Raw genomic sequence first — 13347 nt, 5'->3', positions numbered from 1 at the left:
TCCCTTTTGGAGATTCTTTTTAACAGAAGAGTGACGCAATCTGACTTATGTTTTAAAGCAACCTGGCAGCTTCACCAGTTCACCTGTCAGGCCAAGGCAGTAGGCTGATTCTGGGCTTTGCTGGGTGAGGGAGGGAGAATCAGACTGACGTCGGGCCCTAGAGCCTGGGGTACTGTAGCTCGGGAGCTGCCGGCAGAGAGGATCGTGGGGATCTGCAGAGGGTCCCCCTGGAGTATCACGGGGTGCTGATCGGCACAAGTGTGTGAGGAAGCCGCCCCGGGCCTGGGAAAGGGCTGCCAGGAAGGACTACAGGGAACTATGCTCAGGGCTCGAGCAGGCCCTAGATGAGCACCTGTCCCCACTGGCCAGGATGGAAACCTCGGAATTCAAGAGGCCTGAGGGAGGGCACTCAGAAGGGTCTTGCCTCAGTAGCGGGAAAACAATTAATTCTACAGTAGAAGCTGCTCTAGCGCCGTGTAGCAAATCTTAGAAGCAAGATTCTAAAGAATCAAATTGTCTCCGAATAACCGCAGCACCTGAGAACAAAGTTCGAGTATGTTTACGGACACAAAAGTAGCCAGCACCCAAGGGAAAGCACACAAGGTCTGCTATCCAAGCAAAACCACGTGGCATGAAAAGCGTAAGTAAAGACCAGCCCATTAGAAGGGGATAGATAGAGCAATCAATAAAAGGCAACCAGATTGGAAAGGAAGAAGTAAAACTCCCATGATCGCAGGGTATTTTAGAGGGAGCTAACTCCCCCTGCCCAGACCCTGAGCCAGGTGCGCCAGCAGTTTTCTTCACTGATCTGAAACAAAGCCAGTGAACTACAAAATTCCTAGCCTAGTGCTTCTGGGTTGTTTGCTCTTCTCACACACGCTCAGTTTTTAATTTTTGCGGGACACTAACCTAATGGTGACATAGATGTGGGGAAACCAGAATTGTGGTGGGAGGGCACAGTTTCTGGAGTGAGTAGAATAGAACCATTTGGGGAGGAGGCAGAGGGACAGTGGCGTGAAAGTGCTCAATTCTCATCTCCCCATCGATAATTAAAGTCTTAAAAATGGTTTTTAAAAAGGGAAGAAAGAAAAAGACCCTTGCTGTAGCCACCAGAGCTGCTGCGTGCTGGCGGGGGAGACGCTCCATTATCACCGTCATCGCCACGCCCACCGCCACCATCCCCAGCACCAGCATCTCCCTCCCTCCAGCCCACGCTGCCAGAGCTCTCTGGGTTCTGTGCCCGCAGACTCCGTTCACGCACATGCAGGAACAGGGACCGGATCTCCCCCGCACTGGCTTGAAAGAATCCCCTAAATGCAGCCAAAATATATGAAACACAGGCTGTGAAGAAACTGGGCCTCAGGTGAGGGAGGACCGTCAGGGATCTCTGGGAGCTGAGACCCCGAAGAGGTGAGCCGCGCAGCTTCCCCAGCTTGCTGTCTACACGGACTGTCCGGACCGAGTCCAGCCGCCTCCCCGGGTCTCGGGGGTGGATCGCAGAGCGCACGCAGCCGGAGTTGGCGGGTGGAGGACAGGAGAGGACACAGCGGCACAGGGAGAGAACCGTGCCCAAGGGCGGAGGGTCCATTGGAGCGCGCCGAGGACCACTGAGCAGCATCAGTGTGGAAGGGAACTCTGCGAGGCGGGGGACAGGGCCACCCAAAGGATGGAAGGTGAGTCTGCCCAGCGCTCGAGCAGGACAGGGACTGGCGGTCCCATTCTGGCGGTCCGCACCGGCCAGAATGCAAACCTCATAATTGGGGAGGCATCCTGAAGGGGGCTCAGAAGGCTCGCGCCTCAGTAGTGTGGGAAAAAAATGAATCCTATGGGACTTGCCTGGCGGTCCAGTGGTTAGAACTCCACACTTCCAATGCAGGAGGTGCGGGTTCGATCCCTGGTCGGGGAACTGAGATTCCACATGCCACGGGGTGCGGCCAAAAACTAAAAAAAAAAAAAAAGTGAACCCTACACTGAAAGCTGCTCTGGTCCCACACAGCACATCTTCAAAGCAAGACTCAAAAGGATCTGTCCCCAGTAACGTAACAGCATCCCAGAACAGAGCTCAAAAAATATGTCTAGGAGTACAAAGATACCCAGCACCCAGGGAAAAAGGCCAAACGTCTGACACTGAAGAAGAAACTACCAGGGGTACAGAGTCAGCCAAATCCAATCCTTAACCAGGAGAAAAGTTCATCACTGAAAGGCACGCAGATTGGAAGGAAGAAGCAAAACTGCCTTTATTCTGAGAAAACGTGATCAACGATGAAAATCCAACGGCATCTACCAAAGAGCTACTAGAATATAAGTGAGCTTAGAAAGGCTGCGGGATGCACCACCTTTTACAGGAAGCTAACTCCTTCTAACTAAAGGCGTGAATGACTGTCCGAGCACTGTTTCTTCACTGATCTGGGACAAGGCCAGTAAGCCACAAAGCTCCTATTCGAGTGTTTCTCGGCTGTTTGCTCTTGTCATACAAACCCAGTTTTTAAAAAAATTTTACCGAGGAGACCCAGTAGTGACAAGGATGTGAGAAACCAGCGTTCTGGTGGGAGGGTACACTTTCTGTACAATTTGGAGAGCAATTTCACACACTGCAGCGTGAGAGCTTCACATATTTAACCAATTTACCTCTTGTAGTCTATCTTAAGAAAACAATCACTCAGGCAAAGCTCCACATACCAGCATTCCACTGAATCATTACCTATATAATATGGCAAAAATTGAAAATAATTCAAACATTCAATAATGTATCTTTTATGTATCCATTCAATAATGCTTTTGAAGAATTTTTAGAAAAAGGTTCATGTTAGATGAAAAATATGAGGAAAAATGCTAAACTTGCAAAATATTATTACTGTTACACATTTACTACATAAATACCACTATAAAACTAAGAAAATATTCCAAAATGTTGACAGTAGTTAATACTGAATGACAGACAGGACCTATCCTCTTCCATTTCTTAAACTGACTTCAGTTGCATTGTACTACTTGAATATCTGAATCACAGAACCTCCCCTCCAATTTAAGGACAGAGGCAAGAATATTTAAAGGTGCTGTAGTTGAAAATAAAGTCAGACATAGCATCGTAGCTCAGTTTTTGTTTTTTTTTTTTTAAAGATGTTGGGGGTAGGAGTTTTATTAATTAATTAATTTATTTTTGCTTTGTTGGGTGTTCGTTTCTGTGCCAGGGCTTTCTCTAGTTGTGGCAGGCGGGGGCCATTCTTCATCGTGGTGCGCAGGCCTCTCTCGCGGCCTCTCTTGTTGTGGAGCACAGGCTCCAGACGTGCAGGCTCAGTAGTTGTGGCTCACGGGCCCAGTTGCTCCGCGGCATGTGGGATCTTCCCAGACCAGGGCTGGAACCCGTGTCCCCTGCATTAGCAGGCAGATTCTCAACCACTGCACCACCAGGGAAGCCCCATAGCTCAGTTTTATTTTCAGTAGTTAAGAAACATTTAAGCACCAAACAAAGTAAGTGAACCCTCAGCACGCAAGGGCCAGTAGAGGCAAAAGATGACGCCCCCATAATAAAGTGGCAACTACTACAGAAATCACTGCCCTAGGAGGGATGCACTGTCTAGGAAGGGACACAAGTTTAGACCTTAATCCCCTTCTCTAGCCCTGGCTTAGCGTGCAACAGGGGGCCCAAAGCGCTGCATGGTCCGTATCACCAGAGAAAGCTGGTCAAGAAAGTTGACGATGGAAATTTGGAGGAGGTGGGAATCTTCAGCTCTCCAGTGGCTAAAAGTGATGGAAAAAGAAAATCAAGGCGATGGTAGCAACCCCTCCAGTCCCTCTCTGGCTCTGCCCCTCTATGACACCGAAGCCGCTGCCATCTCCATTGGAGTGCCCGCTGGGGCGGAGATGGGTCCAGTGCACCGTGTCACCTCCCTAGATCCAACCCTGGAGTATCTCCGAGTCTCCAATAGAGCGCCCTTGGGGGAGACTGGCCCGGCCACCTGCTGCCACTCCCAAGCAGCCCTTTCTAGAACTTACACCGCCAGGACGCTGCCGCTTACTGTGAGCTCCTTCCCAACAGCCCCATGGTGCAGTTCGGCATCTGGGGCCAGGGACCCACGGGCGATCTCCGCCTCCAAGGTGGACGGGAAAGGCACACTTAGGGCGCTGATGGAGATTCGGTTAAGGCAACATCCACACGGATCTGGTGCTTTGGGCCCTGTCTCAGGGCACCCTGACCAGCCTCACCCCTTTCAGAACTGCTTCCGGCCCCCCAGACCACGCCTGGCCCCAGTCCACCCCAGCCGCCCCGCTGCCCCGTGCTCTCATTTCTTCGCCCCCAGGCGCCCCGGCTTTCCTTCTGCTCTTATTTCTCCCGCTCAAGACCACCCCGCAGCAGCCCCTGACTCCCCCTTCTCCCCTTCGCTCCCAGGCTGCCCCTGACTCGTGCGTCCCTCTGTCCCACCTCCCACCGCACGCAGCCTGCAGCCCATTTCCCACTCCGCCCTCGGGTAGGATACAATACGTGTGGCCGGCTTCCCGGCCTTCTGGCTGTGGACGCGGGGTGTCCGCCCGGCCCCGGAGAGTGCTGTGCCGGCGCGGCACACAGAGCTCCGTCGTTTGCAGCGGCAGCAGCACCCCCGCTGCGAGGGCCGCCCCGGTCCCCCCTGCCCCCCTGGCTGTCCAGGCCTTCAGCGCCGCCCGCCATCCTGCCTGCGCCTGCGTCCGCCTCTGCCGCCTGCATGGCTGCAGCGCGCTCTGCCTCCGACTCTGTCTTCGGGCCGCTGGTCTCCCCATCCGCTCTCTCCGATGTCGGCTAAGAGACAACGGCTCCTTCCTGAAGCTCCGCCCCTCGCGCTGACTCCGCCCCGTGCGCCTGCGCAAACAGGCCCCGCTGAGGTCGAGGGCGTGCGTGGTGGCTTCCCGCGGAACCGGCCTGGCTGGGCGTCCTCCAAGACTCCCTTGGCCGCAGAGGAACTGAGGCTCCCTCCCAAAGCCCTGGCCCTTCGCAAACTGTGTGACGCGATTTTAACTTCCTTTTTCTGTTTTCCTGCAAGTTTTTGACAGTGACCTTATACGACTTTTTTTTTTTTTTTGCGGTACGCGGGCCTCTCACTGTTGTGGCCTCTCCCGTTGCGGAGCACAGGCTCCGGACGCGCAGGCTCAGTGGCCATGGCTCACGGGCCCAGCCGCTCCGCAGCATGTGGGATCTTCCCGGACCGGGGCACGAACCCGTGTCCCCTGCATCGGCAGGTGGACTCTCAACCGCTGCGCCACCAGGGAAGCCCTTATACGACATTTTTAATCAAAAATAAGTTTTTAAACTGCCGTGAAATTTCCGATGGTGATAGTCCTGTTAGTTTTCTATTTTCCTACTTTGTAATCATAAGGAAGGGCAAAAAGCTGAACTGGATCACCGAAGCCTGTTGGATCTCCCCGAAAATAAATCCTAAATCACCCCACTTCTCTCCACACAGTAGAATCAGTTCTTAATTTTTGATATAAATCACATCATATCATGTCCTTGCTTAAAATCCTAAAACAGTTTCCCATTGCCTTTAGAATCAAAACCAAACTCCTTCCTGTGTGACCTGGCTCCCGGCTCCTCCACTCTCTGCCCCCACCTGCCTACTTCCTCACTCTGCAGCCTCTAGGGTCTTTCTTTTCTCTGCTCCTGACCAAGGGTGGCCTGCCCCCGTCCCCCTTTGCACTTACTCTTCCTCTTTGGAAGACTCTGTCCCCAGACTCCCGTGGCTGGTTCCTTCTTGTCGTTAAGATGTTAAGATCTTCGCTCCAGTGTCACCTCTGAGAGGCCTTCGGGATCACCAATCTAACATACTACCCCCAGGCACCCTTCATCACATTTGCCCATTTCAGTCTGTTGCCTTTCTAATAATCTGAAATTGTAACTTTGTTTTGTTCACTTCTGTTGATGTACTGTCTCTGGTACACTTTCACTGCAGTTTATGCAGTAGGTGCTTTGCTGCTTGTCGGATGAAACAGTGTATTAAGCAAGTACAAAACTCAGTGTCTTGGGCCTAGCAATGCCACATGTAGGAAGTTACTTCACAAATATGAAACAACATATTTATAAAATTACTCACTGTAATATAACTGGTAATAGAAAACTATTGGACACAACGCACATATCCATCAGCAGGGAACTGGTGAAATCAATTGTGTTTCATTCATACAATAGTCCTTTTTTTTGTTTGTTTCTTTTTTTCTAACTTAATTTTATTTATTTATTTTTAACATCTTTATTGGAGTATAATTGCTTTACAATGGTGTGTTAGTTTCTGCTTTATAACAGAGTGAATCAGTTATACATATACATATGTTCCCATATCTCTTCCCTCTTGCGTCTCCCTCCCTCCCACCCTCCCTATCCACCCCTCTAGGTGGTCACAAAGCACCGAGCTGATCTCCCTGTGCTATGCGGCTGCTTCCCACTAGCTATCTATTTTACGTTTGGTAGTGTATATATGTCCACGCCACTCTCTCGCTTTGTCACAGCTTACCCTTCCCCCTCCCCATATCCTCAAGTCCATTCTCTAGTAGGTCTGTGTCTTTATTCCCGTCTTACCCCTAGGTTCTTCATACAATAGTCCTAAGCAGCAGTAAAAAGAATGAAAATCTCTAATGAAAAATGAAATGATTTCCAGGATATATTGTTATATGAAAATAGGTAAAAAGCAGGGTGCAAATGACAACTGCACACATGCTCACAGACACACATGCTTATTGGGGAAAAAAATGTAAGGAGGATGGAAAACCCTGAAACTAGTGAAAATTATCACCTATAGGGGGTTGAGATGGGTATGAGATTTCTTGTAATATATCCTTTTGTATAGTTTTGACTTTGAACCATGCAAATATTTTATATGTTCAAAAATACATTTGAGGGACTTCTCTGGTGGTCCAGTGGTTAAGACTCTGCGCTCCCAATGCAGGGAGCCGGGGTTCGATCCCTGGTCAGGGAACGAAGATCCTGCACACTGCAGCTGAGACCCAGCACAGCCAAATAAATCAATAAATAATTAAAAATATATATATATTTGAAAGAGTGAAAAAAAGCCAAAATTGAATATAAACAAAAGCAAATAAGCCTAACTGCATATCCAGTTGACAACAGAACCACACAGAGAAAATAAGTCAGGTACCTTCCAAATTCAGCCCTCTGACTGTGCTCCCTTCATGGGCTATATTCTAAGGACAGAAAGACTCCGCTCTATTCCCAGTACGTATGTTGTTGGCAATGATAGTGTTGAGGTGATTGTGGAGCTAGAGTCTAAGGTAGACTGTATCTGGTAGAGGACATGAGTAAATATATCCGTACATGGATGTTGACAGGAACCTCACTGTGGAATGAGGGAAAAGAACTGTACTGCCAGACTGGAATTGGGGACTGCAGTATGAACTCTTAAAAAATAGATTTCCTAGTTTTGTCCAGTGAAAGAGTCTAGAAGCAGTGAAACTCCAGTAGCAATGAACACACCCTGTACCCAGACCTTGGTTTCTCAATACCATTCTCCACTAAAAGGAACCAGAGGTCCTTGGAGAGGTGGAAGATTCTAGGTATGGGGCAGGAAAAAATACAAGATGAGCCTGGAGCACCTTGTGGTGCCAGAAAGTAAGGACATGCTTGAAAAGCAAAAGGATGAGGTATGTCAAAAGGACATGGGAGCCAACCAGAAAGAACCAAAGCTAGAATATCTGAGCATCCAAAAGGCTATTCAACCTTTTGGAAGAGGCACCAGGGAAGGCGGCATACATGTATTCACTTTAAATTCCATTGAGCTGGACATTGACGATTTATGCACATTACTCTATGCACGCTATAGTCCAAAAAAAAAAGCAATGCAGGGACTTCCCTGGTGGCGCAGTGGTTAAGAATCCGCCTGCCAACGCAGGGGACACGGGTTTGAGCCCTGGTCCGGGAAGATCCCACATGCTGCGGAGCAACTAAGCTTGTGTGCCACAGCTACTGGGGCCGCACATTGCAACTACTGAAGCCCGCGCGCCTAGAGCCTGTGCTCTGCAACAAGAGAAGCCACCGCGGTGAGAAGGCCGCGCACCGCAGTGAAGAGCAGCCACCACTCGCCGCAACTGGAGAAAGCCCGCACGCAGCAACGAAGACCCAACGCAGCCAAAAATAAATAAATCAATAAATTTATTTATTTAAAAAACAAAGAAACGATGCGTCCACCATGACAATTGTGAAAAGGGAAAGCTCTTTATAGAGAAATGCCAACTAAAAATTGTAGAAAGAAGGAAAGCATGAGAAAACCACCATTTTGCAGCCACCAATGCAATTCATCCAGTTGGGGATCATCCTTGGATGGTAAACCATGAGATAAAGCTTGCTGGGGAAAAGATAGTCACTGGGTCTCAAGGTGTCACCCAGATTACTTGTGCATTGGGGAGGGAAAATGCAACTTTACAAGGGAGTCACAGCCCAGAGCTGTGGCCTGAAGCTCAGAGACAGGGCTGGGATGAGCCACAGACACGGGTGCAAAACTCAGAAATGGTGATGAAGGTGGGCAGGCTCCCCAGGGAGTGACATGGAGAAGGGGTCCGGGGACAGAGTCTCGGGGCCCCCCGACAGTAAGAGATGGGGGTGTGGGGGGAGAACCAGCAAAGGAGCCAGAGGAGTGAGCCACCAAGTGGAAGGAAAAGCAGAGAGGGCGGCAGCAGAGGTGGCCAGGGGCAGGTCCCCAGGAACTAGGGGAGGCTGCTCTGGCTGGGCCTTGGAGGGGGACAGGGGCGACTGTCTCTCCTGCAGGCTTTTCAAGGCCCGGAGGGCTGAGGCTGCCACGGCTGTCGCGTCTGCTGCTGGCAGGGCCTGGCACGGCTGAACAACGCCTGTTCCGCCTACTGGAGCTGGTGAGGCCCGGTCTCGTCCAGGCCCGTAGGGAAAGCCTGCAAGGCGCCAGCAAATTGTGGGCACGGCTGATCTGTCGCCTGGGTGCTTCCAACTCCATGAGCCCCACCCCCAAAGAAACGCTGCTTTCCTCTGAGTCTGCCCCTCCTCCTGTGTGCCCGTGGGAAATGGCATCACAGGCATCTCATCCCAGGTGCCACAGCCCATTTGTCTGCGAGGCCACTTCAGCTGGGCCCTTCACTCATCCTGCCGTCTCCTAGCGGCACTGTGGTCACCACAGGGCTGTGAGCTGCACCCCACGGCCCTGGGGATCAGCGACTGGCTCGAGGCCCCTCTGTGAGGAGTGGACAGCGGGTCTCGGGGCCACACAGTGGCCAGGGGCCAGGGGGTAACAGGTGGGTCAGCACCCACCTCCGGGGCGGACACTTGGCCCAAGGGGTACAGTGCCCACGATAGACATTCCGGCCCCTGTGGAAGGATCTCAGCATTTGGAGCCTGCGGTGTACAGGGGGCCACCCCGAGAATGTAAGGGCAAAGGCGGGATGCCGCCTGCGGCCATTCTGTCTTCACGTGCGGTCGCCCGTCTCCTCTCACGATGGCATGGGCCTTCCCACCCGGGCCTCCCATCTCTCATGCCGGCAGCATCTCCTCCCTCTCCATGTTCCCGCCCCGGCCCTGCCCCTCACAGCTACGCCCTGCTGCGCAGACAAGCTTCCGGAAGCAGGGGTCCGCGGCCACCGTCACGGCCCCTTCCCCACGGCGCTGCCGACGGCCTTCTCGCTACCGAGGCGAGAGGAGGCTCTGCCATGCCCTCCCTGTGCTTCTCGGCGCCACTAGACAACCCCCCCCACGCCTTCCTGGGGGGGCGTTCTTGGCCTCTGACACCGAGCTCTCCCTGCAGCCTCCACGGCGTCTCCAGCTGGTGAAGTCCCTCATGGCCCAGTCCTCTCCCCTCTTTTTATGCCACGCTCCCAGGGAAGCCGTCTCATCCGTCCTTACGGCATCTAGGACATCGTGTCCACAGGCCGCTCCCGAACGTCATGGAAGGCTGCACGGGGCTGTGGAATCAGACCGGGTCCAGATCCCAGTCGGTTGTGTCAGCGAGGCGCCTACCATACACCCTGAAGACGCCACTCCTGTCTCCCTGTCCAGCCTGATCGACCCGCCACCGACTTCCTGACACCCAGCAGATGGCTTTGTCACCCCCAAGCCGGGAGGCACTGGCACAAGGGACTCAACAACCGCCTCTAGGGTCTGTCTGCAACACGCGTCTACGTGTGTCACTCCCCTGCACTGCACCGGTCAGCCCTCCCCGAGGACCTGGCTTTCGCTGAGAATCCCCCTCTCCCGCCCAAGCCCCCCCCCCCCGCCAAAATGATGGAGGCACCACCCGGTTCTGACCAACGAAAGGACAGCGTTTATTTGCCGGGGGCATCTGAGAAAGAAGCTACGCTACAGGTCGGGAAGGTGCTCCTTGCTGGCTGTGATCGAGGGATTTGGTGGAAGCTGCAGGCAACCATCTTCTGATCCTGAGGCAGAGGCCTGGGATGAAGCAGACGCTGCAGAGTGCAGAGGGGAGGTAGGAAGAAACTGGGTATTTGGTGAAACTGTTTATCTGCTGCCAATACCCCTGGACTTCTCAGTTTCGTAAACCAATACATTTCTTTTATTGCTTAAACCAACTTCCTCTACGGTTAAATCAATTACTGGAAACCAAAAGCCGCCCAGCTAATACAGTTCCTTTCAGATCAAAGTCTCACATTCACCTCTAGTGCGACTGGAAGTGTCAGTATAAACCTTCCTGACGGAAGCGAAATGAGAGTGCAGGCAAGTCTGTCACACGGGCCCTGCTGCGGGGCGGGGCCAGGGCCTTCCATCTGTTCTTCAAAGCCTTTGCCCGTCAGGCCTCTGTCCGTCCTCCCAGCCCGGGGACCCGGCGCTTACCCCACGAGGCCCAGGCAGGAGGGCGGCCCAGGCGCCCTCCTCCAAGGAGCAGGTGCCTCGATGATCTCTAGGGCCCACCCGCCAGCGGCTTCTGCCCCTCCCTGGCCCCCCAAGGTTCCTTGTCAGGCAGTGAGTGGTGTGCACAGTGAAAGTCCCTGTACACACGCGGCAGGGGAAGGGTCTACTTTCAGGCTGTGGGTGAGCGCAGGGTGTAGGGGCCTGGCTGAGTAACCTCGAGCCCATCACCTGTCATCTCTAAGGGTCGAGGACCGCCCGTGTCCAGGAGGAGACAAGCAGAGGGGGTGCCCAGAGAAAAGCTGTGACACTAAGGGCCAGGGCATCCCATCTCTGGGCCACGCTTGGCCATCACTCAGCTTTTGGCCTCACTTTGTATCTGGGACACAAGGGGGAGGATGGCTGCAGACTCCCGACCCCGGGGGAGTTGGGGGTAAAGGAAACTGACTGAGGTCTAAGGAGTGGCCCTCACTGTGCAGAGTCAATGGCTGGGGACCAACATGGCACAGGGACTTGCCCAAGGTAACACTCCAGAGCTGGGTGACGTCCCAGACCCCCCAACACGCTTTCCCTTCATCGAGTGCACACTGGTGGCAGCAGCTTGAGGGGGCCCAAGGCTGGCTGTCACTTGACCTGCCAATGTCAGACCTGCCAGAGGCGAGGTGACAGGACTGGGCAGCAGGGGCCAGCTGCTTCCCCTTTCAGGCCTGGAAAGGTATTGCTCGAGGGTTCATCCTCAGTGGGCTGAACACGGAATGCCAAAGCCCACCCCTCAGAACCCTCCCAAACAACCCTCTCACCCTGAGGCACTTCTAGAAGCTGGCTGGACTCAGATTGTGGCTCTCCCACTTCAGCACTAGCGCCAAACGTGGGAGCAAACCCAGGTCAAGAGCCGGATACAGGTACCCGCGTACCCGCCAGCTAGTATTATGAGCCGAATTGCAACATGAGAACACATTTAATGCTACATGCAGTTTGTGGCCTGGCCCGGCTCCTCCCCACACTCCGAGAATCCTACTTGGAGAACCCCTTCTCCATAGCTTCAGTCACTTCAGGGTGCAGGAAGCGGCCAGCCAAGCGTTCGATGTCATCCAGCGTCAGGCGGCTCAGGGACCTCTCATAATCCTGAGGAGAGAAGGCCAGGAGGATTCAGCGGCGCGGGTCGGGGGGACACTGGGATAGGGGCAGGGGCTGCGAGCGGCTGGGTGGGACGTGGGAGTCCCGGGCGACCCTGCTCACCCTCTGGAGTTGGTCCAGGACTCTGCTGGCATCTGCGGCGCTGAAGTGACGGGCCAGGACTTTGGAGATTAGAGGCCAGGTGGCCGGGGGTGGGGGCGGGGCCTCGGCCACTGTCCGCGCGCTGCTTTCTTCCAGTAACACCTTCTCCAGAGGTTTGACCACTAGGTTGAGCTTGGAATTGGGCCCAATGCTGTAATCGGAGAGTCTTTTCCCATCTGCCCGAGAGAGATTGATGGAGCTGTGGCCCGCGGTGGTGGGAAAGGCCTCGGGGAGGCCAGGCGGAGCGCCGCGGCATCCGGCTGAGGATGCAGCCTCCCCGGGGGTCAAGTGGCCAGAGCCCCCTCCACTCCACTGCTGCCCGGGATCGGCCCGGACGCCCCATCCCCTGACTTCCCGCGGGGCTCCCCGGGCGTCTCCTCTCCCCGGTTACCTGCCAGGGCCTTGCCCTTGAACAGCAGCCGCTGCTGGCGGACGGGGACGTTCAGCCTCTCGGAGACCAGATGTTTCAGCGTGGACACCAGCTCGTCCTCCGACACCTGGCCGGGCCGAGGGTGAGAGGCAGGCGGTGAGGCCGCAGCCCCCGCGGAGGGCGGCTCTCCTGGCTTCCCCTGAGCGGCCAGCCCGCCCGGTTCGTCCCCGCCCTCGGCCCGGCCCTGCGCCCAGGGGCCAACCGCGTGAGCCGGCACGGCGGCGGGGACCGGCGGCGCTACCTGCAGGTTGCACTCGCGGCCCTGGAGCGCCTTCACTGTTAGATGCATGGCGGCCGCGGCGGCGTCCACTCCGGCCGGCGCGAAGCCCTACAGACCCCCGCCGCGCGCCGCCGCCCCGGGCGCGCGCCAGAACCAGCTGCCGCTGCCGGAAGTCGCGCGAGGGGCGCGCCTGGCGTCGCGGCCCCGCCCCCCGTGTCGCGTTCCCCAGCGCCCCCGCAACCCCCCCCGCACCCCGGAGCACGGGGACCGGCCCGGACCCGGGCCCCGCGGCGACTGAGCCGGGAAGCCCGCGGGGATGAGAAGGGGCGGAGGAACTAGTCGGGCCCGGTCGGCGGAGTCGGGGAGCTGGGACTCTGGGGAGAAGGCGGGCCAGGGGTTCGCTCGCCCCCGCTCACTGCCCGAGGGCGGAACAGGTCGGCGCTGAGGCCGATTCCCTGCCTCTCAGGAGTCCGCTGATGACCCGGCCCTGCAGAGCTCGCCCCGCGGCCCTCCTGCTGCCTCCTTTCTAGTCGGCCTATGGAAAATCAGCTGAGCTTGGGAACGGGCGGGGGAGCCAGTCCTCCGCTCTCATCTTCCCACCGCTCCTTCTGGAACAGA

General features: G+C 55.2%; 2 protein-coding genes across 3 annotated transcripts; both read right to left on the bottom strand.

The window, feature by feature from the left end:
- Positions 1–2212: 2212 nt before the first annotated feature.
- Positions 2213–4798, bottom strand: LAGE3 (L antigen family member 3). The gene is made up of 3 exons (XM_033849038.2): positions 4479–4798; positions 3997–4125; positions 2213–3741 (listed from the first exon to the last, which is right to left on the bottom strand). The coding sequence occupies exons 1-3, from the start codon at positions 4700–4702 to the stop codon at positions 3627–3629; spliced, it is 468 nt and encodes a 155-aa protein (XP_033704929.1). The 5' UTR covers positions 4703–4798; the 3' UTR covers positions 2213–3626.
- A 5438-nt stretch (positions 4799–10236) lies between these two features.
- On the bottom strand, positions 10237–12925 carry UBL4A (ubiquitin like 4A). 2 transcript variants are annotated; one of them, XM_033849721.2, is made up of 5 exons: positions 12751–12925; positions 12471–12576; positions 12041–12255; positions 11820–11926; positions 10237–10401 (listed from the first exon to the last, which is right to left on the bottom strand). In XM_033849721.2, exons 1-5 carry the CDS (start codon positions 12796–12798, stop codon positions 10290–10292), a joined length of 588 nt encoding a protein of 195 aa, XP_033705612.1. In that variant the 5' UTR covers positions 12799–12925; the 3' UTR covers positions 10237–10289. The 2 variants fall into 2 exon arrangements, with proteins under 2 accessions (XP_033705612.1, XP_033705613.1); XM_033849722.2 differs by lacking the exon at positions 10237–10401 and having other exon boundaries at positions 11741–11926; positions 12751–12920.
- Positions 12926–13347: the final 422 nt, after the last annotated feature.

The sequence above is a fragment of the Tursiops truncatus genome, chromosome X, assembly GCF_011762595.2.
Source record: "Tursiops truncatus isolate mTurTru1 chromosome X, mTurTru1.mat.Y, whole genome shotgun sequence".
NCBI lineage: Eukaryota > Metazoa > Chordata > Mammalia > Artiodactyla > Delphinidae > Tursiops > Tursiops truncatus.
The sequence above is the reverse complement of the archived record's forward strand: the minus strand, read 5'-3'. Positions and strand labels throughout refer to the sequence as shown.

Excerpts from the sequence above, each read along its gene's own strand:
- LAGE3 (XM_033849038.2), bottom strand. The coding sequence starts at position 4,702 with ATGCAGGCGGCAGAGGCGGACGCAGGCGCAGGCAGGATGGCGGGCGGC. Across the intron at positions 4,126-4,478 it reads GGAAGCCGGCCACACGTATT|CGCCCTAAGTGTGCCTTTCC; the intron begins GTATCCTACCCG and ends AATCTCCATCAG. Across the intron at positions 3,742-3,996 it reads AGCGGCAGCGTCCTGGCGGT|CCACTGGAGAGCTGAAGATT; the intron begins GTAAGTTCTAGA and ends CATCACTTTTAG.
- UBL4A (XM_033849721.2), bottom strand. The coding sequence starts at position 12,798 with ATGCATCTAACAGTGAAGGCGCTCCAGGGCCGCGAGTGCAACCTGCAG. Across the intron at positions 12,577-12,750 it reads GCCGCGAGTGCAACCTGCAG|GTGTCGGAGGACGAGCTGGT; the intron begins GTAGCGCCGCCG and ends CGGCCCGGCCAG. Across the intron at positions 10,402-11,819 it reads ATGGAGAAGGGGTTCTCCAA|CGTCTGCTTCATCCCAGGCC; the intron begins GTAGGATTCTCG and ends TGCACTCTGCAG.